General features: G+C 41.8%; 1 protein-coding gene and 1 long non-coding RNA gene across 2 annotated transcripts in view; one reads left to right on the plus strand and one right to left on the minus strand.

Annotated features, from left to right (window-relative positions):
• LOC111664580 (rho GTPase-activating protein 7) overlaps positions 1 to 25,056 on the plus strand; it is a 37,626-nt gene extending 12,570 nt beyond the window's left edge. The window contains 18 exon segments of the mRNA XM_087177377.1: positions 274 to 345; positions 478 to 559; positions 1,715 to 1,778; positions 2,701 to 3,344; positions 3,404 to 3,611; positions 4,190 to 4,588; positions 6,500 to 6,834; positions 8,529 to 8,705; positions 13,715 to 13,874; positions 14,050 to 14,119; positions 14,122 to 14,247; positions 14,837 to 15,050; positions 17,937 to 18,051; positions 18,176 to 18,241; positions 18,244 to 18,414; positions 19,540 to 19,772; positions 20,562 to 20,732; positions 23,424 to 25,056. Coding sequence (XP_087033503.1) covers positions 274 to 345; positions 478 to 559; positions 1,715 to 1,778; positions 2,701 to 3,344; positions 3,404 to 3,611; positions 4,190 to 4,588; positions 6,500 to 6,834; positions 8,529 to 8,705; positions 13,715 to 13,874; positions 14,050 to 14,119; positions 14,122 to 14,247; positions 14,837 to 15,050; positions 17,937 to 18,051; positions 18,176 to 18,241; positions 18,244 to 18,414; positions 19,540 to 19,772; positions 20,562 to 20,732; positions 23,424 to 23,532 — 3,416 coding nt within the window. The 3' untranslated portion in view covers positions 23,533 to 25,056.
• On the minus strand, positions 13,763 to 15,774 carry LOC147818389 (uncharacterized). Its single transcript, XR_015438007.1, has 4 exons — positions 15,442 to 15,774; positions 14,820 to 15,024; positions 14,019 to 14,314; positions 13,763 to 13,902 (listed from the first exon to the last, which is right to left on the minus strand). It is a non-coding gene; the product is annotated as an uncharacterized LOC147818389 (long non-coding RNA).
• Positions 25,057 to 26,771: the final 1,715 nt, after the last annotated feature.

A 26,771-nucleotide genomic window follows, 5' to 3' on the forward strand; every position in this document is an offset into this window, starting at 1 on the left:
TCTTTTCCCTCTCTCTCAGAAGCACCCATCCCCACTCTCAGCCAATTAGCAGTAATTAAAATGGCCTATTTGGCCTCAGAGATAATTAATAGCCTGTATATGCCTCCAGTTTTTCTTTCTCAATGTTTTTTTTTGTGCAAATGCAAATGCAAATGTAATTAAACTTCATAAACAGGCGACTGATTAAGTGCAAATATTTGCCCTCTTAAAGCGGGCGGAGCATGAAATGATTATAATTGAATCAAATGCTGTTTTCCTTCTCACTGTTTACAGAGATCGAAGCCAAGGAGGCCTGTGATTGGCTGCGAGCGGCCGGCTTCCCTCAGTATGTGCAATTATTCAAAGGTAAATATGAGGCAGTTAATGTAATCCTGTGCCACACGCAGCCCGCCATCAGCTCCGAGATGAGACGCACTAAGTCCAGACCGTGTCTCAAGCGGTTTCTTATTGTGTCATTCATCTTTGTTTGTTTGTCAGACTGCAGGTTCCCCGTTGACATCGAGTGGGCGAAGCGCGATCACTACTTCCTGGATAAGGATGCTCTTGATTCGCTCTGCAGGTAACAAGTGCATGCAACTAACTGTGCAGGTGTGGACACAGCCCAATACACACTTACAGCAAAACAAACAAACTTTAAATACAAATGATAGTGTTAAGATTTTGTGCTCATTCAAGTGTGAGGCTGTATTTCTACTGTTGTTGTGTTGGATAATATTATAGAGTGAGATCTTTGTGTTATTATGACCCCTTCAACTCTCCATGTGCCGTATGTAAAGTATATTACAATTTAAAAACACCATGAAACCTCCTGCTTTTTCCTCTGAGTGTTACGTTCAAGAGCCTGTGCAGTTTAAACTAAATACAATATATTTAAAAGACGTAGACGACTATTGTGAACGCAATATATGAATTTATTTACTGTGTATATGGAAAATTGTATCCATGGTTTAAATGTTGTCATAAATGCCAGTAATACTCTAAATGAGGAGAGTTCGACCTCTTCTAACTCCCTACAACAAAATCGACTGTTACGATTTGTTGCTAGGCGACATCTAGTGGTCGTAGTAATTATGACAGCAACAGAATGGAAAAGTGCGGTGACGTAGTATAAAGAGCGACAAAGTCCACGTCATTGACACAAGAGAGCGGTGTTTGATTCCCGTCGTTTGTATTATCCACCACCGTTCAACAAAGTCAACCACGTTGTTAACGTTGTAACCGTGACAACAACGATTTTTACCCAAATCACGATCTCTCCCTTAACCTAACCAAGCCATGAACATTATAATAGTAACCATAACGACGAAGGTACGTACGCCGTGCTCGGTACAGTACAGTGTTTATTATCGTAACCATGACAACCGAGGTCCGGTACGCCTGCCGCCAGAGGAAGGGGGAGGCGCGTCGAATCAGAGGGTTGAACAGAACGACCTATACGGTCGTTCAGGTTGGAGGATGGTTGGTGGTTACAGGTGCAACAGAGCGCTCATTTGACCACACAGTCACTTCACTACAACCACGGTCTGACGTTGCTTCACTTTAATCCTGCTGGTCCAGGGATTAAACTGGCCTCCACGTAGGAAATGCCATATTGTGATGATAGATGATGAGAGTATACGGTGCCGCTGTATGTACTGCCGGTAAATGATGCGTTTAACAGGTCCCTATCATTGCATGACATAACCACCACGTTCCTCTCCTCTTCCTCTTACAGGAGATTAAGCACTTTAAACAAATGCGTGGAAATGAGGCTGGAACCGCGAAGATCAAAACGCAGGGTGAGTGTTGAGAGCGAACGCAGCAGGACTCTCATATCGAAGCAGCTGAAGCGGCGGAGGGCATCACACCATGAAATCTGCTCGTTAAGCATCACTTGATTTTGACTGATATCAACTGACAGCTCCTCCTCCTCCTCCTCCTCCTCAGTGGAGTCTCTTTCTAGGAGGAAGTAAAGATCTGAAAAGAAAGTAAAAGGAAAAGAGGACATGAAAAGCTGAACGAATTATCTTTGAGAAACATGGATCTTAAAAGCCTTGAGGTTTATATCATTATAATATAAATTAAACTGTAATTTATCTCATAATTAATTTAATATTTCCGTGATATTTTTTTCTATTATGTGAATAATATAAATACGTATTTTATAATCAAGTTACACAATTAACCTAGAAACACACACAAAAAAAGCAGCTTCTCAACTGTGAATATTTAATAGTTTTTTTAGTTCAACACCTTTGGTCACACTGAACAAGACTTTAGAATATGTTCATTTCTGGGCATTTTCCACTATTTTCTGGTATTTTATTCACTGAATAATCAAATCAATTATTAAAGAAAGTAACTGTCAGATGTATTGATAATACAACAATAACAATTCTCCTGTGATGGATTAAGTCAAACAGTTTTGCTTAATCCACGTTAAATAATTATTTTATATTCAAAACAATCCGACTACATTTTAAATTCTAAATATAAAGTTAGCCCACTTCACAACACTTGCTTGCATAAATATTTGTATAAATTATTGAAAACATCTTGGTGTGTTTGTGTACATTTCAGACCTCTGTTTGTTTGTCTGCGTCTCTTCTTCTGTTTGCAGACTGTGTGCATGTCCCTCCTCTGCATATATTAGTGGTGTTGCAGTGTGTCTGTATAATATGCAGATATTTGTGAGTCTTTATCTTGTCCTCCTTCTTCCAGGGAGACGACTCTGACGAGGAGGACTTGTGCGCCATCAGCCCCAACTGGACCTACGACAGGCGGACGCGGCGATGGCGACGCCTCAACGTGGACGTGCTTCGCTTGACTGACAGCCCCGGCGGAGCCCAGGATGTGTCTCTGTGTGACGTCAGCGACCGCCATGATTTCTGCTCCATCCACAGTTCCAGCAGCACTGACAGCGAAGGCCACGACGGACACCACAAGAGCCACAGGAAACCTGCTGCCACCACGGCCTCTTCTGCCGCCGCTACTGCTAGCACCACGGACGACCAGGAGACCAGCAGGAGCTCCTCCCGCTGCTCTTCCACGAATAAAACCCCCTCCCTGGACACCTCATTCAGTGGACCCCCTTCCCCTGGGGAAAGCGGTGGAGGATCATCCACCATGAGTCTGGAAACCGAAGGCTGCTTCCCAGACAAACCGCCCAGGAAGAAGTGCACCAGTCTGCTGAGGAAGATGGAGAAGCTGAGGCTGAGGGGGACGACGGGACTGCTCCCCTCCGGACACAGCAGTGAAAGCAGCAGCAGCAGTCGGGCCCGGCATGTTATAAGCGGGCCGGTTTGATCCAGGAGGAGGAGAGGATGGAGAGGCTGCACTGCCCATCAAGGTGAGGGTTGTGGATTGTGGTCTTTCAAAAACACCAGAAGGTTCTATCACAACATCTCGTACTCTCTGTCTCCAGTCTGCAGGGTCGACCCGACAGACGGGCGTCCTCCTCGCCCTCGTCCCCTCACACCATCAGCAGCAGCAGCAGCAACAGCCACTCAGAGAGCAGCAGCACCGTCAGCACGCCCAGCCCGGTCACCCGGGTCAGGAGCAACTGCAAACGCTCCAACAGCGGCGTCGGGGTCGGAACGACCCGGAACAACCAGAACCACGCGGGAACAGAGGTCAGTCCTGAAGGTCGAGGCCTTCAGAGAAAAAAGTGAACATAGATAAGAATGAATTCACCAAAACTTGCAATGGAAACCCTGCTACCATCTCCCTGCTTGTGTTTCTGGCCCCAGCAGGCTTTGTTGTACAGTACTGTGTTATAATAACTCGTAGAAATGATGATGAAATGATGGTTGAACACACATGCTCAAGATCACTGGTGTGAATAAGGACAAGAACCAAGCAAGCCTTCTGCTTGTTAACTCTGAGCTACAGTATTCACATGATTCACTGTTTTAAGAGTCGTAATAGAAAAAGAACATTTAACCACAGTGTTCAAAAGGACATCCTTTTTTTTTTTTTTTAAAGGCCACTGTGGCTGCACACCATTCATTTTTCCACAGAGGACAAGTTCTACTCACATTTTCCATTGAATAGAAACAGACTGTGACCAATTTTGAACCCATTCAGGCTGATTATATGTGACACTAAGTGGTCTATATGGTACTGGGTAATTTCAAATATCACTATTTTGTTATTTGGAATGATATGTTAAAGTTTAGTGAGTAGTGTCTCCTTCTCTTTATTCACTCAGGACTACAGAAACCAGATCAACAACAACAACAACAGCAGTAGCAGCCACGAGAGTCTGGTCTTCCACATCCCCCACGGACACAAACCGGGGACCTTCCCCACCTCCCTCGCGCACAAACACGCCATCTTGTCCCCCATCATTGACGACACCTCCGTCAACTGGAGGACCGGCAGCTTTCACGGCTACCGGGGGCGAAACAGCTGCCGCCGTGGTACAGCGTCGCTGGCCACTGGCGGCCAGGACCCCTCGTCTTCGTCCGCAGTCCCCAGCCCGCTGGCTGTGGTGGATCATCGGGCGAGCATCTACGACAACGTGCCCGACCACCAGCAGCTGTCTGAAGGTGTAGGTGGCTGCGGAGGAAGTGGCAGCGACGCTGAACGGACGGGTGAGGAGTCCGAGGTGGGTCAAAGGCCTGATTCTGCACTTAATGTATTTGTTTATTTTTGCATTTTATAATATGAATTGATCACTTATTTGAAAAATTATATTCTTTTCAGGGGTGAATAAGGTTTCTAATTTTCTAATTCTAACATTTGTCTTACACTTTCTGAAGAAGATTTTACTCATTATTCATAGCATAAATTAATAATTGATTAGTAAAGTACTAATTTATTCATTTCATTCATTTAATCATGAGCTGGTAAAAGAGACAACTTCTGGATGACTAATATCATAATCCTGTACACAAGAATAACAATAACAGTGAAATTAGTACTTGCTTTTTTAAATTTCATTATTTTATTTGACTTTATTTTTATGTTCAATGCTCACTGATAAAAAATAAATAAATAAATAAACTGTTAATGTGTCAAGCTACATCCACATTTTCACCACCGTTTTATTTTGTCTTTGCTAGCAGTTAAAGTCGGCATTTTATCGCTACAACTGTCTTTGCTGTTCCTCGTTCATAGTATTGTGTGCGACCAATCAACTGCAGGGTACACAATCTGCTTCCTGTTTACGCTGGCTCGCGCATGCTCAGTGTACGTGAATGGTCACGTATGTATGTGTTTACAGACGGAGCTAAAACACTTGTCTAGACGGAGATCGTTTTCGGTTTAAAGCGCCATTTTGAAATGAAAACGTTTTAGTGTGGACGGTGCCAAATGTTCATTTTTGGTTCCTGACCAGATGTTAAAAACTTACCCTGAAATAGAACAAAACTATTTGTCTCTAAAAGTTAGCTTAGACAAAGAAGCACTATAATATCCTACACAAGTTAGTACGATACACTTCACATGCACCAAAAACAACAGTAAAACACATTTACTTTTTTGGTGTCAGAGTGTGTGTGTGTGTGTGTGTGTGTGTGTGTGTGTGTGTGTGTGTGTTTGTGTCTCTGTATGTGATATTTCATATAAAAGCACAAACTTCTGGGACCATCACTAAGTGTATTTAGACTGCAGAGGTCTGTTTGTAGAGAACAGGCCAGAGAGTGATAAACAGTAAATGATCACTTGCTGAAGTTATTATCATTGTTAGGGATCAACATGTGCAATATATTATGGTTATTTTGTATAACGAGGCAGTAAAATACTGACATCTGTCCTCTTTCGTTAAAAGTTTTACACTGTGCTTCACTAATCAATTACAGATTCATCCATCAAACAAATCATAAATAAGACACAAGCAGCAGCCTCTCTCTCTCTCTCTTTCTCTCTCTCTCTCTCTCTCTCCCTCCTTCTCTCTTTGACTCACCTTCTTTTCTACTAAAAAAAAGATTAAAATCCCCTGAAAAATATCAATAAATCTATAAAAAGCCACGGTAAGTCAATCGACATTATTGATTTTGCTAAACTAAGCTCCATATGGAGTTGGAGTATCCCCATAAAGCCAGAAATCATTTTGTGAGTGCTCATATCAAATTTCATTTTCGATTGAAACTATACAGTTGTCTTTGACAACTCATATAAATCACTTTGATTCAGACGCTTTCTTTTTTCTAGGAGTCATTTGGAATAAAGCTGGCAGCCCTTTGACAAAAAGATGGCGGCCATGGAAGTAAAAGTTGACATAGAATATTATAAAAGTTATTATGAAATGGCTTTTAAGGAAGCAGTTATATCTACGCCTGAACTTTAGCTCCTCCAAAACTGATGTAAAGCAACAGAACCTTTAACCTTTACTTTGCAAAAAAAAATGTACTGAATCAGTCATTGGAGAGAAAGTAAAAAAATACATAATGTAAAAAAGCTTAGTTAGTAATGTCTTTAAATCAAAACACATAAAACTGTGCTTGAAAAGTTTGTAGTCTGACTTCTTTGTGATGAGAAATTTTGTTGTAATTCACGTGTGATTTTGTCCACACAGGTGAGTCGGCTGTTGGCAGACGAGGACGTCTTCTCAGCTCTGGACAGCGTGCTGGAGAGGATCAGCGACCTCCAGCAGCTGGTCTCCACCTGGTCCGAGAACCTGTCCGAGGATGATTGTCAGAGAGGTTCCTCCTCCTCGTCTTCCTCCTCTTCCACCCAGGACTCACCTGCCGCCTGCTCCTCGGCAGCCTCCCCCTGCCCGTCCTCGCCCAGCCACATCCACCTGGAGGTGCAGGAGGTGGAAGAAGGGGGGGAGGAGGAAGAGGAGGAGGAGAGCTGTGAGAAGATACCAGTGAACGGAGAAGAGCCAAAGTCGCCACAGCCCAGGAGCAGGTGAGAGAGCTTATGAGTGTAATGCAAGAAACAAAAACTGAACACTAGAACATTTCATATTTCACATAAATAAAACTGAAAGTGCTTCACAAGTGTCTGTAAAAAATAATTCAAGGTTATGAAAAAAATAACTCAAAATCAGGTCTAGGAAATAGAAGCAATTTCTTGGATGCTTAAAGTCGCCCTGGACATTTGTAAGCGTAAGCAGGACACTAATAATGACAGTTAAGGGGCTTTTATTCCCTCAGGCATGAACCAAAGTAAGACTGCTGAAGTTATTGCGAAGCACTTAAGATAAAATGTTGTATAGTTTTAATTGCTTTTTTTTTATAGTGCTGCTTTTATAACTGTTAGTTGTTGCACATTTGTTCTCAGATATGAGCAATAAAAAGTTATGAAGCCTCTCCTTTAATGTAAAGGCAGTCACATCATCATTGTATTCTGATGGACGCTACTTGTTTTCTCATTTTTTTCTCTGTGTGTGTTGTACTGACTTAGTACACAATTATGTGTGTCTTTATATGTACTGTTTGCACATGTTGCATCTATGGACCTGCTTTTTAACCACACTAGCATTGGCTCGAAAGACGGGAATCCCTGTCGCTCCAGCACTTTGTTTAACCTTTGTTTATCGGATGAATTAAAATTGATTAAATACAGATGTTCCTTAGAGGATGAATCTTAATGACAACATAGATCTGAAACAGAAAAGCATATGCAAACATTAGCATGTGAATCTGTGATCATGTTTGCATGCTTACATTGTAAATGCTTTATATTTATCATCAGAATATTGGTATCCAATAGTTGTTAACATGATATCTGCAAGCATGTTAGCATGCCAAAGGTAGCACAGCATTCTATATTTGGCTCTGTTTGGAACTGGCATTTGCATGCTAATACGCTAATTTTAGCGTTTAGCCCACCTGCCCCAGACCCAATGTAGCGTCAGGAAGATGCTGGACTTTAGCGGCTCTAACGTTGGACAGATGTTAAATTTTGATCGGAAATGAAAATCGGGTTGATGTCAGAACCCAACGTTGTCAAACTGACATTGTGACGTTTTGCTCACAACTAGCATGTCAGCATTTTATATGTCAAGATTGTGTTAGCATAAATCATTTGGAAGACCTTTACAACTTAAAACCACCAAAATATCAGTCTGATGAAGCCTGATGTTGTCCTGAAAGGGAATTGAATTTTGCAAACATTATCACTGTTGATAGATAACACTTTAGATTTTGGCAGTAATGTGACTTTTCCTCTGGAGCCACCTTCAGGACAAACTCTACATATTTTGACCGACTAGTGCTATAAATCTTTCACTTACTTGTTTATATACTCAACAGTTTTACCTCCCCATGTGTAAGTGTATTACAGACTTGGAGGGCTGCTGTGATTCAGACTTTAATCTCTTTTATGCAAATGGATCTGTTTTATTAGACCATCTAAACAGATCAAAACATGTTGTCACATACAGTTTGCCGTCTTTTGATTGGTCTTTTTGAACAAATTCAAAGGCTCTGCTGCCCGAATTAATGAGGCAACAACCATCATTTGAATTTAATAAAATTTTCTGTATTTAGATCTAAGTACAAACACTTATTTTCAGCAGCTCTGGGAGCTAACTGGTTCCTGTTGGTCTCCCCTTGTTTGTGATACGTTAAAGACTGTGCATGTCTCTGTGTGTTCAGCAGAGTGAGCCAGCAGCTGCACTGGTCCAGCGAGCAGAGCCTGCCCTCTCTGCCCACCAGTCCAGGGGTGGAAAACCAGTCTGTCTCCCAGTTCCTGCTTCTGCAGAAACTCTCCCTGCTGAAGCTCACCGCTCTGATGGACAAATACTCCCCGTCCAGCAAGCAGGGCTGGAACTGGTAAGAAGTGGGGGGGGGGGTGGAGGACAGAGGAGGCTCTGGGAGTATTTTTGGGTGATTTAATGCTTGAAAATAAAAGCCAGGGTTCAGCAGAGGTTGAGGACAGAGTGAGCGGAGGTGTGGAGAGGGGAGAAACAAAACTCAGTGAAAACAACACTGTTCTCAGATTCTTCTCTCCTGCACACCTGAGTAGAGAAACTTCTTCAAGAAAACAACTGTGGAAAGGAGGGCAGGTGGGCGGGCAGGGGGGTAAATATTTCAGGCAGCCTATTTAGAAAATTCATTCATTATTCATGGCTCAGGTGCAACCTTGCCTCGGCTTAAAAAAAAAGAGTAGCAACACGTTTCAAGAGGAATAAACTTCCCTCCAAAAAAAAAACCCAGGCAGGACTGCTGATGCCTCTATCCTCAGAGGACCTCACTGTGTCTCTGTCCTCCCTCTCAAGCTCTGCACCGTATTTACATTCCCTTTTCAATCACTCAGCAAACACTGCATGGATTTCAATGTGCAGAAGGTGGTCAACGGTACATTCAGAAACTGTTTTGAATTCAAGTCCCCACGTCATAAAATCTGGCACACTCACACTGAGCAGGTGCGGAGCGATTCATTTAAATTCTGAATCTTTCTCTAAGTTCAGCTCAGGTGGAAAAATACCTGCTGAACCCCATGAATCAACGACGCTAAAATGGTGATCAGGTGTCTGTCTTCTTGTAGGAGAAGACACAGTGCACAGTTTGTTAGGGCTGAAAATGGGATCACAGTAAACAACCTCATAATGCAAAGGTGTCTAGAATTAAGACTGGACCAAAATAAAACCCTTTCCACACACTACTTTTTTTTTTAAAGTTATAGATTTAGTTTTTATTGTCATCTTTATCAAAACAACTGACAACAAACACAAACGCTTCATCCCTCCATTTACAAAAAATTTCAATTCATTTACAACAGTGCCACTGCAGCCTTTCTGCTCATATAATCTTCCAAACCCATGAATCAAAAAACACTTTACGTCCTGCTCATTATTTTCAATTTTTCTTTGTCTCTGTCTTTTTCTTTTTTAAACAAGTCTCAGATGTTGGTTGATTTTTGGAGAGCAGTAAATGTACATGTTGACTTCATAGTATAGTAAGGTAAAAAAAATGTCATAAAAACATCATACTATGATAAGGCACAAAAAGTTGTGATGTTGTTATGGCATTTTTTGCCATACTATACTATGATGTTTTATGACTTTTTGTGCCTTACTATACTATGACATTTTCTTGCCATACTATACTATGTATACTATGACATTTTCTTGCCATACTATACTGTGATGTTTTTATGACATTTTTTTTACTATACTATGACGTTTTATGACTTTTGTGCCTTAACATACTGTGATGTTTTTATGACATTTTTTTTACTTCTTTTACGATGATGTTTTTACTATGACATTTTATGACTTTTTGTGCCTTAACATACCGTGACGTTTTTATTACTTTTTTTGCCTTATTTCACTATGACGTTTTTATGTTATGACATTTTTTTTTACTTCTTTTCGATGATGTTTTTACGCCTATGACATTTTATGACATTTTGTGCCTTACTATACTATGACGTTTTTATGACATTTTGTGCCTTACTATACTATGACGTTTTTATGACATTTTGTGCCTTACTATACTATGACATTTTCTTGCCATACTATACTGTGATGTTTTTATGACATTTTTTGACTTACTATACTATGACGTTTTTATGACTTTTTGTGCCTTAACATACCATGACGTTTTTATGACTTTTTGTGCCTTAACATACTATGACATTTTCATGACATTTTTGCCTTACTATACTATTATGTTTTTGACATTTTTTGACTTCTTTTACTATGATGTTTTTTATACCTATGACGTTTTCATGACATTTTGTGCCATACTATACTATGACGTTTTTAAGACTTTTTGTGCTTTAACATACTATGATGTTTTAATGACTTTTCTTGCCTTACTATACTATGACATTTTTTGCCTTACTATACTATGATGCTTTACCTTACTATACTATGATGTTTTAATGACATTTTGTCCCTTACTATACAATGATGTTTTATGACATTTTTTTACTTCTTTTCGATGATGTTTTTACGCCTATGACATTTTATGACATTTTGTGCCTAAGTATACTATGACATTTTTATGACATTTTTTGCCTAACTATACTATGACGTTTTTATGACTTTTTCTGCCTTACTATACTATGACTTTTTTTGCCTTACTATACTATGACTTTTTTTGCCTTACTATACTATGACGTTTTTATGACATTTTATGCCTTACTACACTATGACATTTTTATGACTTTTTCTGCCTTACTATACTATGACTTTTTTTGCCTTACTATACTATGACTTTTTTTGCCTTACTATACTATGACGTTTTTATGACATTTTATGCCTTACTCCACTATGACATTTTTATGACTTTTTTTGCCTTACTATACTATGACTTTTTTTGCCTTACTATACTATGACCTTTTTTGCCTTACTATACTATGATGTTTTTGTGACATTTTTTGCCTTACTATACTATGACTTTTTTTGCCTTACTATACTATGATGTTTTTGTGACATTTTCTGCCTTACTATACTATGACTTTTTTGTGACATTTTATGCCTTACTATACTATGACTTTTTTTGCCTTACTATACTATGACCTTTTTTGCCTTACTATACTTTCTATGACTTTTTTTGCCTTACTATACTATGATGTTTTTGTGACATTTTCCCTTACTATACTATGATGTTTTCGTGACTTTTTTTGCCTTACAATACCATTGTTTAATGACATTTTTTGCCTTACTATACTATGATGTTTTTATGACATGTGACATTTTCTTGTCATACTAGTCATAAAAACGTTATTATATAGCAAGGCGTAAAAACATCAATGTACAGTAAAGCAGAAAAAGTCATGAAAATGTCACAGTACAGGATTGTCAGCAGTCTAGTTCCCTGTCAATCTATGTTTGTAATGTCATTATTGCTGCTAGAAACATGGTCAATGAGAGTAAGGCAAGACCTAAGAGGCATATTCTTAAGTAAAGCCTACGCTGAGCTCAAACTGTAGCTTGTTACTATTTAAAATATTGGACGTTTTCACTGCACTTATTGACATTCATCGATTTAATGAGATCAGTGTTTTGCCTCCCACACCATGTTTTTGGAATAAGCCCTCGTGCAAAATCGAGCCAAATTCATTTTTAAGAATAATAAAACATTCAAATATTCTGCTTGTTTACTCTGCAGAACGTTTGTATTTTTAATGTGCTCTGTGTAAACACATGACCTGCTTGTTTTATGCCTTGGTAGAAAACCAATTTGATTTTTGCCAAGGGTGTTATACTCAATGAGATAAGACTGAATGTGGCAACTGAGCATTGAACAGAAAACCCTCCTGAAATTGCCCTTCATAGATATTCAGCTTTAATTTTCAGGATCAGACGTGTGTTCAGGGGGAGATACAGGGGGAAAAAAACACAGACAAAAAATGGCTGCTCTGTAGCAGCAGGTTAAAAAAGTTTATTTCAGGTGTGCTGTGTTTTAGCATTTCAAACTGCTCCATTTTACATAGTTTAAACCTCAATAACTCACATGAAAGGGAGGGAAGTCTCTCACCTCAAAGGAAAGAAAACAAGCAAGCAAGTGAACATTTGGTGCACAAAGCAGGAGTTTTAAATGAGCACGAACAGTGAAGTACAAATTACATCTTCCTGCAACTTCACCTCAACGTGACAATAATACAACTTAGAGACATTGTCCTCTCTATTCTTCACATTTAGGAAAGTCATGTTACTCTGTCTAAAGCTTGGGTAGTTTCTAGTTTTCTTGGTTTAAGAAAGGCAATATGAGAAACATTAGGCCTTTCTCAGTCCGAGTTTTCATTCATTGCAACTCATTGTCAGAGCAGCTTTTTTGAGTTAAAAGCTCAAAAAAAGCTTGTGTCAGCAGAGTCGGGTATAGTTGTGTTGAAGTTTATCATTAGAGCTGGTTTAGATTCAGAATACTAAATCTACACCAACTCAAAGTAAAAGTGACACAGCTCAAAATCAGATATGTGCAGACAGTCAAAACTGGAAAGAATCAATCAAACAACAACTTCAAGTTTTGTCATTGCAATGATTCAATCACTGGTGCCAGAGGGAGTGCTTGATTATTAAAAACATTACAAATTGAGTGCTGATTGGGACAGCTGATACTCTGAGGCACTTTTCTCAAAACAGCCGAGAGCCGCTGATAGATGTTGAAGATAAACCAGAGGGATGGAAAGAGAGCTAAAAAGCATTCAGAGTGCACGTCATGTTTTTATAACTTTTAGGATGATGAGCTAGTGGAGAAGAGGTTTCATTACTGATCGTCGGAGTGCTTTGGATATGTTTTATTTTGACTATTACAAGATTGCAGTTTTATCCAGAGTGCACTCAGCCTGACAATTTTCACTGGTAGAAGCTACAAAAGCGAAGCAGTTTTCTGTCTCTTTTTCCCAAAGAAAGAAAAAAACAGTAGTCTGGACTTTTGGCATTTAGAAAGGAAGCAAAATAAAAAGCAGTCATTGGTATTAATGGTTAAAATGTTCTGATATCAGTTCACAAACATCAGCAAACTTCAACACAGTCTAAAAAAAGTCCAATGTCCACAGTTTACCCAAGCCCACATGTTTTTCCTGCAGTGCTGATATGAATGGCACGTACACATTTTTGCGATCACTGGGGACTTATGTAATCAAAAAATGTTTATTTGGCTCTTCCTTCAAAAGAAAATGGATCCCACGGCAGCCAAGTGGAGCATTTTTTTTTTTTTTACGCTTGACTGGTTGAGATTGCAAATTCCCAAGATAGTTGCAAAAACAGTTTTTGAGCATACATTAATTTTCCATAACTTTTCACTCTATAGTACCATCATGCTGTTTGATTGCGCCCCAAAAAAATCAGTGGATTGCAGGATCTAATGTACGTTTTTGTCGCCTGCAGGACTGTTCCTAAATCAGTGAGGAAGACCAAGATAACAGAGATGAAAGGCCGGCGGGTGTTCGGAGTTCCTCTGCTCCTCAGTGTTCAGCAAACAGGAGAGCCGCTTCCTCCCAGCATCCTCAGAGCCCTGGTCTACCTGAAGACCGAATGTCTGGACCAGGTAATGACACCGAAGGTCACGAGAGGCTCTGTTGAACACGACAGAACCTTTTAAACATCTTGTAAAATCATATTGAAGCAGTGACATCCAGTGGCTTTCTGTTTCTGAATGATTCATGGACTATAATAGTAATTCAAAACTTACAGTAATTTTTCCGTATCGTGTCCTCTCTCAGGTGGGCCTTTTCCGGAAGTCGGGGGTGAAGTCTCGTATCCAGTACCTCCGTGAGCTGGTGGAGTCCGACCCTGAGGCATTTCATACGACGGACAGTCCGCCTTCGACGTCGCCGACATGGTGAAGCAGTACTTCCGGGACCTGCCTGAACCCATCTTCACCAGCAAACTCTGCGAGTCCTTCCTCCACATTTACCAATGTGAGCAGTTACTTCTGTTACCAGCTTTGAGGAAGACATTTCTTGTGCTGTGAATTTAATTTCCCGCCTTAAAGAATAAGCAGAAAAGTTTGATTAAAATACCTAGAACAGAAAACAGAAGAGAGAAACTGTTGAGATTTTTGGTGGAATTTTTCATGAGGGATTTTGATGTCAGTCTGTTAGTCCAAAATTTTTGGTCCAATCTAGTGAAAAATCTCAAGATATTCTGAATTACAACTTGTAAAGACAACTTTTTATTTAGTGCAACTATCAGATTAGCATGCTAACATGCTAGATTTAACTATAATTTCAAAAACAACTTGCTATTATTTAGCACACTAGTATGTTAACTAGTATTAGCATTAATATTAGAATGTTAAATTAGTGGTCTGTTAACATACCAACATGTTAGTAAATTAGCAGGTAAGCCTGCTAAAGCTAAAATATGTTATTGCTAATATATAGCTATATGCTAATCATTAGGGTACACGCTAAACATTTGCATTTAGTCATTCCGCTGTCGCGATTGGAGTTTTGAAAGTTTTTAACTTCAGTTTTCAGTCAACTCTTACTGAATTTCTGACCGCAGATTTCCCAAAGGATCAGCAGCTGGTTGCGGCTCAGGCGGCCATCTTGCTGCTTCCAGACGAGAACAGGGAGGGGCTGCGAACGCTGCTCTTCTTCCTGCGAGACGTGGTGGCCTGCGTGGACGAGAACCAGATGACTCCCACCAACATCGCCGTCTGCCTGGCGCCGTCGCTTTTCCACCTCAACACCCTGAAGAGAGACGCCAACGCTGCTAGGTGAGCTGAGACCACAGATAGTTTTGTAAAGAAAATAACGAATCACATATTGAGTTATTTTTTTTTATTTCTGGTTTGTTAGTTGTCATAAACTGCAAATTGTTTTTATTATATTTCTTTTGGGGTTTATTTTCTATTCGTCTTAATGTTGGAGCGTCTTTGAACACACCACTGAGAAATGCCTGCTAACAACACCTTAATACAACAGTTAGTTCCGACCGAGTAATTTGATTGGACGAGAAGATTCCGTGAGTGCTGATATAGAGTACAGCAACACTGGGACTTGCTCAACCGTTAATTTGCGTTACGTTAACGGTCGTTATCTATCTTAGATTGTAACAAACTTTGCAAAGATTAATATATTTCCAGAAATAACATTTAAATTACATACCGTATGGTCGTCAGAAGAGCATGAAGGGAAGAAACCTGGATAATTAAGGACACACCTGAGGTAACGTGTAGGAAAGTAGCAAGCTAGACTGAAAGCATTGTGCAGGTCAGGAAAATTGTGTTGCTTAGCAACAGTCCAGTACCAGTCCAGTTACTTTACTACACTACTTGTATACTATTTGTGTTGTCAAATAATTGATAAACAAACAAATCATAATCTGTTGTTGCCTATATGGCGCTCGCAGAACTGTTGTATAAAAGCAATATCACACTCGTCGTGATGTTGTTGCTGAATTATCGCGGCTCTCTCCTCAGTGTCAGCCTCTGGGTTAGCTCGGTTTGTGTGTGCATGTGTCTGGGTGTGTGTGTGTGTGCACACACACACACACACACACACCACTTTTCTCTGTGTAATGAGAAGCTGTCACCAGAGTTTACACAACGACCACGTTACATAATTTCTACCGATCTCCATCTGGCCTCAGCTTCATTCCCTGATATGAAAGATAGTTTCTGCTCGTTGGACAGGAAGTTAGGAAGAAGAAAAAAAAGAGCGCCAACAGAGAGATAGGGACGATAACATGAGGGGACAGAGTTTGGCCGCTGAGAACGATAACGCTCATGCGGGCTGGTGGTTTGTATTATTAGAATATGAACTTAATTATTTGGAGACACTCAGTCCCACCAGTGCTGACTGTTTATCTGAGCTACTGGGTTTGTACTATGCATGAATGGCTTTCCTTAACATTAGGCATCGCATAGGCTTAATTAAAGGAGACATTTATGAACCTAAAGAATAACAATAGGTTGGTCCTGTCTCTCTAGCTGTGTCATAATTCAGGGGAGTGATACTATCAATCTACTTATTCGACGTACCGAAAGGAGTTCACAAATTTTTACTTATTCTTGTGTTTTTAAAAAGATTTTGGTAGTTTTTTGTGATCTATTGTGTGTGTTCGACTGTGTACCAAGTCAGTGGTCACATCCTTTGTAGGACGTGGTATAGAAGGTGTGGCCCTTCACAAAAACTTGAGGTTAATGTTAGCCGTTAAATTGATTTGAAACCCAATACTTTCAAAAGTGTTATGCTCAGACTCTCGGTTGGTGTTGTTTGCTGCCATATTATTTTCATTACCGGTGTGCAATGAATCTTGGGAAAGGTTGGACCAGGAAAAGAAGGTTGCATTTGTAGGAGCCTTCAAAATGTGGACAGTCTAGGTGCATCGCTGTGATGCAATCGGTCTTCATAGGCAGCCTCCAAAGGATGTATTCCCTGGATTGGGACACAGCTTCACTACTTCCTGACTCCAACTTCTTTCAGCCCCAAACACAATGGTTCCTACTGAGGATGTAAATCTGTAAAAACAACTATAAAGTTTCATAATTAAAAACACTCAGTAATTTAAGAAAACGTGTTCATTGCAGTTCTTAGTGAATGTTTCTCAAACAGTGGGAAGTAGTGCGTTTGTTGGGGGCTGTTTTCTGTGACAGATTAATCCACATTTGGTGCTTTAGTTAGTATGTGGGGCAGCAGGACAGCGTGTGTGTTCATGGTGATGAAGGAATATTACACCCAGGGTAACAGTGTGGCTCACTGATGTGTTTTTAATAGTTTTTAGAAACAGAAAATACTTCAGCTTTTCCTCCATCATCTTTTTATCTACACTCCTTCCCCACCACACTCTCCTCTCTCCACGTTTTATCATCCATCTTATTTCCTTCTATCCTTCCTCCTCCACCCTCCCCCCACATCTTCTCCTCCACATTTTTCTGATCATCCTCTCCCCCCCTTACTGTTTTCTCCTCTCATTCTTGTAATCATTTTCCCTCTCACTAACTCCTCTTCCTTTTTCCACCTCTCCCTTCAGCTCTGATGGGACAGTAGATGGAAACGATAGAACAACACAATCAGCGGTTTGTGCCTCCCTTTCTACTGGAAGCCAAAGTCCCGGGCCCGTCAGAAATGTCACACTTTATGGTGGGAACAATAACTCGGAAAATTGACTGCAGCTCGCCGCTGTTTCTCCCACAGATTTATGAAACCTCATCTCTTCATCCTCCGCTTTCCTGTTGTTGCTTTGACAGAACGAACCACTCCTACTACAACACAGACTTTTTTAATGGTCCAACCATCCGTCCGACCGGCTCGGCTTGTTTTAAGCGTCAGCGTCTAATTTCCCAGTTGACAAAATGCTCGTCCCTCAAACTTTTCTTATTCATCACAAGCTAAAACCAAAACTTCATATCCTGTGAGTCTATCGGTTCCCGGTAAACCACAGTGACGCACCATGAAAGCTTTCCGTGGTAACCCGAATCTGTCAGTTGCAGTAATTGTGACTCAGTGATGCTGATTCCTGTCTATAAAACCTGCGTCAGCTGAGATGCACCAGTGTCTCTCCTTTACCGGACATCGAATTAATTTGCTGCCTTTAGTCTAAGGGAAACAGAAGTGACCCTGACGGTGAACTTGATCTAGCGTTGTTGTTGTTGCTGCAGGTCCAGTCACAGGAAGTACAGCTTGGGCCGCCCGGATCAGCGGGACCTGAGTGAGAACCTGGCTGCCACCCAGGGCCTGGCCAACATGATCACAGAGGCCCAGAGACTCTTCCAGGTACAAAGACCAACAACCTGCTCCACAAGCAGCAACTACACCACAGATTCCATTTTTATTTTCATTATAAAGACCATTTGTGAAGTTTACCTAGAGACAAAATAAATACCTATCTTTTCTGTAGCTTCCAGAGTTTTGGCCGGGTCAGCGTCTCAGCGCCGCCGGCCCCACAGAGGATTCCCTGTCTGAGGAGGGGGAGGCCCCGTGTGCTCCAGTCAGAGTGGAGGCGAGGAGGAGCAGCAGGAGGAGAGGAGGACCAAGCTGCAGCAGAGCACCCAGCACCTCCTGAAGGAGGCCAGGGAGAAGAGCCGGGGCTGGGAGAGCCACCCTGCTCCGGAGCACGTGGAGCTGGCCTTCAAAAAGGTAAGAGGAAAAACAGGTGTTACAGCTCCATACATACTTAATTTGTTATAAATAAATAAATAATACATTTATTTTATAAATTAAATGCAAAATTAATTTACTAGAAGTATAGTGTGCTATGAAATAATGAAAAACTATATAGTATTAATAAACAGAGACTAGGGGGGTGTGAACAGTTTACTGAGTTTGGAGGGAAGTGTGAACAAATTATGGGAATTTAATTATGAAAAGTGCAAAGGAAGTTAGAATCAATGAAATACAGCAACAAGGAAGGCAAATATCATACTATATAAAAAATACTATAAAATAATACTAAAAAATAATGACCATGAACTTATAAAACCAGAATATGACCAATTATGTAGACATAGCTAAAGAAAAAATAATGAGTCGTTTTTAGGAAGGATGTATAATAAAGTAAGTAATGAAAAAGAACATAAAAAGGAAAGATTCTGACTTTTTTAAGTGTCTTTTTTTATGCCTGTAATAGCCAGGACCGAGCGCAGAGAGGAGAAGATGTAACAAAGGTCCCAAAGCGGACCTGAACCAGGGACAGTCAGGTCCACGGTCGCTGCCTCAACCTCCAAGACACAGATTTAATCTTAACATGCCAAATGTGCAGTTACTTCCTCCTCTGCATACAGACCATAAATTGATCATTTCTACATTGATTATCTACATTTCAATGTCAAAATGTTAGATGAGCTAATCTGAGGTTTCTTTCCTTCATTATTCAGACAACTTTTTTACACCATTTTTCACAGCCACAGTTCTTCAGTGTCTTCTCATGTGATCCCACACTGACTCCATGATGTTGACATCAGGGCTCTGTGGGGGTCAGACCGTCTGAATCTACTCAAACAAAAAACACTAGAGGGTTATAGGCACTAATTGGGCTGGTTTTTGTCAGTCCTACTTGGCAGCACTTACAGAAACACCTAGCCGATCTCACAGAGAGAGCAGCAGAGCATGCAGCCAGTCAGATGGACAACACATTTTAGGACCTGGAGTTTAAAGAACTTGAATTTTGAAAGAAAAAAAAAGGTGAAAGTGAGATAAAATAGGGAAAAGAAATAAAGGAGGCAAACTTCACTGAGCACCACCTCTTTCTTTACTTACCTTCAGATGGACGATGGCTGCCCGCTGTGGATGTGGCGAGGCTCCACGGAGGTGGACGCACCCCATAAGGAGCTGCTCCACCGGCTGCTGAGGGAGCAGGAGCTGTGGGAGGGAAGCCTGCGTCAGACCGCCATCATCCAGACCTTGTCCAAGGACACCGAAGTCTACCACTACCTCCTGCAGAGCCAGGGCCACGGCCTGGACTCCCGGCCCCCCCAGGAGCACCTGCTGCTCAGGTAATGAGGCAAGGCGAGCCCCAGGCTTTCACGGGCCTCTGGGTCTTAACCTGCTGAGCTCTGCAGAGCGAGGAGGACGGAGGAGTCAAAGCTGAAACTTCTCAAAGTGTCAGTCTTATTTTAAGTAATACAGAACAGACTGTGTGTGTGTGTGTGTGTGTGTGTGTGTGTGTGTGTGTGTGTGGAACATGAAATTTTAATCCAACCCCGGAGGCAGATGAGACATGGGTCTGTGTTTGCAGTTGGATCACGTCACACATGAACTTTAGGTTACCCCCCTGAAAGAGACAAAAACTAGCCCTCAGTGCACATTTTTTCTTATGACTCAAATCTCATGAAAAGACCATGTGACTTTCTGACCTCCCTCCTCTGTCTGTGGCTCTCAGCTCCAACTGAAGACGTAGATCTTTAAAAACACATCACAAATGTGCCGTTTAATTTCCTAAACCAGCTGGGCGCCTTAGTTTTTAACAAACGTTACTCAAACAGGAGGAAACTGTGCATTTGTTGGGGACTATCAGTGGCGGATTAATCCACATTTAGTTCTGTAGTGACTATTTTGGAATCAAACAGGTGTGTCTGGGGCTGACTCAAAATGAGCTACAGTGTGTGTTTGCTGTGTGTCAATCAGACACTTGCAGTGTATTTTATTTTCCTTTTACTGCCATCTTTATTTAAAACACCACACATGGTGTACAGATTCAAATTTCGCTACAGTAAACAGCAAAAATACAAATGCAAGAATTTCAATTTCATCACCTCATCATCTTCCCCCTCCTCCTCCTCCTCGACCTGGCAGACAGACCTGACCGCCGGGCCTCTCTACCTGTCCTCTGTATCCACTGAGCACCCTGAGGTTCTGGCGGAGGGGGTCAGGGCTCAAGTCCACTCCTGCCTCTACCTGCTGGAGCCCACAGGAGCCAGGAAGACCCGGCTGACACACCTCTGTCGAACCGACACCAGGTGAGGAAGGAAGCAGAGGGAGGGATATTTTGTTTTTGCTAATTTTACTTATTATATTATGAACTACTGGCTAAAGGTGAATGGGCAAGGGAGGGAAGAGAAGCTAAAAGACCTGATCATTTTATTTGTATTGTTGAGATGAAAATGGCAGGATGGTCCTTTAAGCTGAGACAGAAGTAAAACCAAGGGCAGAGTGAGCTGCAGGAAGTACAGAGGATTTAAGGCCGTGAGAAGCCTATTAAAAGAAATATCTGGAGAGCGCAGTTAGACCACCTTATCTGTCTTAATTGAGCCCGTTATGTGTTTTTGACCTCTGCCAGCATCTATCTGCAGCGCTATCACACCCTCCCTGTAGGTGAGCATATGAGAGAGAGGAAGACGAGGAGGAGGAGAAGCCCTTTTTTCTCATGATTCATGCCCTTTGAAAATAAGTAGCTGCAGATTTTCTGCTGCTTACATGATCAATTTGACTCTCAGCAGAGCCCTGCAGCTCCATTTGTCTCAGTTGATTAAATGAAATGAACCTCGGTGCGACAGAAAACAGGTGGCAGCGGCGCTCTCACCGAGCTCTGGCGTTACCACACTGGTGGTTTTTTTTGTTTGTTATTTACCCCCCTCCTCAGCAGCAGCAGCTGGGGCAGCAGGAGGAAGAGACTGCTGCAGATTTGGTCAATTCAGTTATGAGCATGGTCAGTGTTTCCCCGGCACAGGTTCGATAAAACAGAGTGCAGGGAGGAAACTGATAACAGACGTGTACGGAGACTCAATCCTGCCAAAAAAAACAAAACAAAAACACTGTTAGTTACTTAAACTCACTTTGTTTTAAATCAAGATTTTATGATATGCTTGTTTCTTAGTCAAAGTTTTGAGATTTATTCAGAGTGTCAAAACTTAAGGTTATAATTTATAACTCTTTTCCACAATAAAATGTCTAAAAATGACTAGATCTGTTATATAGTTTTTTATACTTACATTATCTCTGTTTCCATCAATTATCAAACCAGAGAAATCTGTGATTTTAATCAAAGTAATGCTCTTTTCTTTTTTTTTCTTCTTCCATTTCTCTAATTTCGAATATGTACAAATGATCAGACCTTTCAGTTCTTACATAAAACAAACAGATTCAACAAAAGTAAAAGAACAAGAATGTTTAAAAAAAAAATAAAGAAATTAAAAATTAAAGAAATAAAAGGTGATAAAATGCTGACGTGGACAAAGTGATGTTCAAGGTCAATTAGAAAAACAAGTCATGCTGCGTTTGTCCCGTAATTCTGACCAAGACACACATAATTTAAGCTTTTTTTAAACTTAAGTTTTAATGTTGATTTAATAATGTTCGGTCAGTTGTTCTCATTTCCCTGCAAAGAGAAACGGACGGAGGAAAGGCGAGGACAGGTTTGATCTATAACCGTGTGATTATCTCAGCAGGTTCTCCGTCAGCACATCATTACTGAACTGAACTGAACGCATCACTTCCACACCCGTCCACAGACATAGATGACAGTGATGGAGACCAGTTACTGTTATCAAACATTCACACGTTCACGTCTCAGACGTTTAGCTGAAGCAGAGAAACGTAGCGTCTGTGCAGAAGTGAAATAAGCTTCAATTCGAGATCATTCACCAGCAGCCAGCAGGAGTCTGAGCCGCCTCGTCCTGCCAAGGTCCCTGTTATGCAAGAGTGATCATGTAAGAAACCCAGAGGGATGAATGCCTTCACTCTTGGCTTTGTCTGTCTGTCACTTCCTCTCGCCTTTCATTTCCTCTCATGACAGAGCTCGAGCTAAGCGTCTGCGGTGAGTCGGCCCGTCTTGGGCTTATTTGCTATGACATTAATTTTAAGTGCTTGTTAGCTTTCAAGGCAAGACAACAGACCCACAGCATCAAGGTCAATGGGGCTTTTTACAGTACAGGCCTGTGAAAGTGATGCTATCGCCTCCAGAGGAAATTAAATACGTTATGGCCTCAGTGAGTGAGCGAGTGGGTGAGCGAGTGAGTGAGCGAGTGGGTGAGCGAGTGAGAGAGTGAGTGGGTGAGCGAGCAGGAGACGGCAAAGGATGTTTAGTTTGGACTGAAACTGGAGAGAAAACTAAAGAAACAACAGACACATTAAAGATGCAAACATGCTTCACTTTTACAGTTGTGCAGTTTTAGCAAATGTGCTGCTGTTGGCAGGAAATAATACCGTTATTTACCAAAATAAAACATCACAGACAGCACAGGTAAAACTAACCCTTTGTTTTTCCTGCTGTGATGAGTCTAAAGGCGTCTTGTGAAGAAGGTGTGGACGCAACTGTCGAGAAAAATATCATCATAAAATGTAAAGAGCAAAACTGTATGGCCAGATGGAGCTGGAAAGTTTGTTCTTCTGTCCCTGCAGAGTTTTAAAAATGTATAAAGAAAATGTTTATTCATGACTGGGATATGAAGATGAATTCAAGTTTATCCTAAACAGCCTTTAAGCGCGATATAATCTTTAATCTTACAGACAGTGGGAGCGCTGATGTCCTCTTAATGAGGGTTACTGTCTTTACAAGATTCATTATGTTACTGTTAAGAAAACAACAGAAAAGGGACCAGAATTTCTCGGCAGTCGAAACCAGAGCTGAAACCTTTCTGTGGAATCGAACTCGTGAAGTTATTTCTCCACTTTCTGACCTTTTCTTCTCCGTTCTGTGTTTTGTCGTCCAGGGGTCGGTCGCAGGAGTGGCACAGCAAAGTGAGCGGACATCTTCTGGCCTCCGGTCTCCTGTCCATCAGGGACTCCTTCAGACCAGAATACAAAGAGACTAAGATCTGAGGCGGGAGCGGACGACGAGGACTTGGGATGGTTTCGCAGTTATCTGGTGAAACTGCATCGACTCCCACCTCATGGCAGAACGCAGGAGACGACGGTGTCGTCTTCGCGGGAAGTTTAAAACTCGAGGCTCGGGCTCAGCACGCAGGGAGGGAAGGTGACCTTTGAGGGCTTCACTAAACCACTTTCTTCTATTGGAGCTGCTCTATGCCTTCACTTTTTTCTTAATGACCTTGCAGACTGCCAGCAGCACGCCTGCGCTCCCCGCTGCCACCGTTACGCTTCACAAAAAAAATGCAAACGAAGGCGAGCTGAGACAAAGGCCGTTTGATTCGGCGGTGAAAAGCCGAGGCCTGATGTGAACCTCTAACTCTGGTGGAGATGAAGCAAGTGGACGGGAAGCAGGAGAAGAAGGCAGGGGCAGGAAACACATGGCAGCTGCCCGGATGAACACAGGAAATAAGGGCAGAAAACATCAGGAAACAGACTTTTTTTCATCCAGCAGACGTTTGGCTTCAGTGGAGAGAGGATGGTGGAAAACGCAGGACGGCTGCATCAAACCTACAACCAGGAACAGAGCAGTGTCACAGAAAGAAAGGAGACGCAGCCGGGGACTGAAAGCCTGAACGGTGCCGCCGCTCGATGACAGGATGTCGCCTGGTGTCTGACGCTGTGTCGACGGTTTCTCTGCAAAGAAAGATGAAAAACTCACAAACAAAAAACAGATTAGATACCAGATACCAGGGGGAGGCGGCTTCACCTGCAGCATGTTTAAAGACAATTATCCACGAACCAGAGCCACATGAACTGAACTGAACTTTCTCTCCAAATCAGAGAGAGGACTGTTTTCCATTTAAACGAGGCTCGCAGCAGCTGGATCCAGCTGTGACGAGGAATTAGCACGACGTCACAGCCCGCCTCTTTGCCCCCCCCCCCTTTGAGTGACTGTTCTTTGCTTTTTAAATTCGCCCCTGTGACTTCGACCCGTTCTGCAACAGGACGCCACGTTTGCCACAGTTCAAAGGCGGCCATATCTACCTCTCCACAGGACGACGCAGCCACCGTTGCGTCACTTTGAAGAAGCGCAACAAAAGTTGTGAATTGACGAAGGTCTCGCCGCACGGCGGGGGACAAAGCCTCTTTTTTTGTTTTTGGTGTGTGTGCGCGCGTGTGTGTGTGTGCGCTTCCCGGTGCAGTGACGGATATCCAACCAGACAACTCCATGAATTTTTTAACATTTGTATTTATTCTTTGCGATGTCCACGTGTCTCTGGGTTTGTACAGTCTTATTTCATGCGGCACCTGAGTGTCGCTTCACCGTCGAAGTCGGCTTGTCCTACATACTTCAAAGAAAATGTTAATATGTCAATTTAACCCCATACTTCAGATTATTTAACTTAATGTATATCTAAATACAAATTATATCCAGATATGTTTATTTAATTTTGAGCTTATTTTGTTTGTGTGTGTGTGAAATCTAAATTTATCAGTGCCAAACACCTAATTAAAATGTTTATTTCTCTCAAACTGTTTCCTGTTGTTTTTTCGAGTGATTCTTCCTCTCTCCTCTGCGCCTCGTCTCGCTGCCAAACAGATTACACCGACTGTAATTTGGGAGGAAGGTGGAGGGAAACAGCAGCCAGTGCGAGGATGAGGTGCCACACTGTGCCACTGAAGCACGAGAGATTAATACGCCTGGCGGTTCGATCGCCACCGGCGAACTCACCTCTTCTTCCCTCCCTTACACTCACGACACCCACTTGTGTCCAATTTGCATAAAGCTGATTTACATATCTTATTGATTAATCTCTGAGATCTGATCAGTTAAAATCAGCCAGCGCCGAGAGACACGTGCCAAGCGACATGTGAGGTAAAAACACGCATCGTGGCGAGGACGCCGTGCCTCGGTCTAAACAGGATTTTAAGGAAGAGGAATTAATTTATGCAAATTACAAATAACAGAAGCAGCAAAGTGCCTGAAGGCAGCTTTCATTTCTGTACAAGTCTGTTCCTTCCATATGGGGCTGAAACACCGTGACGTGAACTCAGGATGAACTCCAGGTCAAAGGTTAAAGTCAAGCCATGTGGTCATCTATAAAGTCTGTAGAGTTCACAGGTTTGATCACAGTCAAAGTGTTTTTTTTTTTACTAAATTAACCTGATTACTGTAAAGAGAGGAGCAGAGTGAAGCGCTGAGGTGACCACAACACTAGGAAACAGAAGGCAGACACAGTTAGAGAGCGACTGGTGAAGAAGGTGAAACATTTAGCAGCTAAAGAGCCAGATATTTCTCTCAGCAGCTGGTGGTGGAGACCAAAACCAGAGCTAAAAGTTGAGTAAATATTGGATTTACATTCACCAGGTGAACAGAAACTCTCACTCCGGTGGGATCGTCATGTTGCTCTGTGTCTGCTGGACGCAAATGTTAATAACTGTCTAATCAGCTGAGACCACCGTCAGTCGCACTGAGGCGGGGACTGTTACTGCCTCCGCAGGTGTTACTGAAGCGGCGTTGCCAGGCTTCCTCCTCCTGGAGCGGCTGTCAAAACACCTTTAAAAAAAAACACCGTCCCTCAACAGCAGCTTGGCAGCAGAAGAAAAAAGGACTTGATGAATGTTTCATGAAGCTGCTGTGGGAGTTATTGTCTGAAAAGGTACCGAGATCAGCCATAAAGTCCGGGGCTGTACGAGATGATGAGAGACGACAATACAGAGGAAGAGTGTAGATATTTCATAGGTTTCAAAGCTGGGTCGCACCCCCACCCCCCCGACACAGCAACAACTACTGTATGACTTGCGGCGATTTCTGGAGTCATACAACTTTTATACGTATGGAAGTACACAACTGTCTGGTGGGTAAAGGCAGACGTCACAATTACAGGCTTGCAGGCTGCCTCGCAGTGCGTGTGATGTATAATTAACTTCATCAGATGGGGTTGTTTGCCTTGCACTTTGAGTTTCCGCAAACAAAACCCATTTACTCTCTCACTCTACTCTCACACAAGTCGTGGAAGACGAAGACTGTAATCGTCGTCATCTAAAGAGGAGTTCGAGCCAAACGCGACTGTCTTTACGCCAGAGTCTCGGGGGAGGGGCAGGACACCAGGAAGAGCAATTAAGAGTTGAAACACTGATGCTTTAAAATCTGTGTGTGTAGAATCCTGTGATTAAAAAGCATCTTACGAACTTGAACGCTGGTGCAGTTTGTGTTGTTTCCTCATTCATTTTTTTTTTTTTTTTTT

The sequence above is a fragment of the Seriola lalandi genome, unplaced genomic scaffold (genome assembly GCF_002814215.2).
Source record: "Seriola lalandi dorsalis isolate HSWRI2012SDOR001 ecotype SW California unplaced genomic scaffold, Sedor1 jcf7180002054592, whole genome shotgun sequence".
Lineage (NCBI taxonomy): Eukaryota > Metazoa > Chordata > Actinopteri > Carangiformes > Carangidae > Seriola > Seriola lalandi.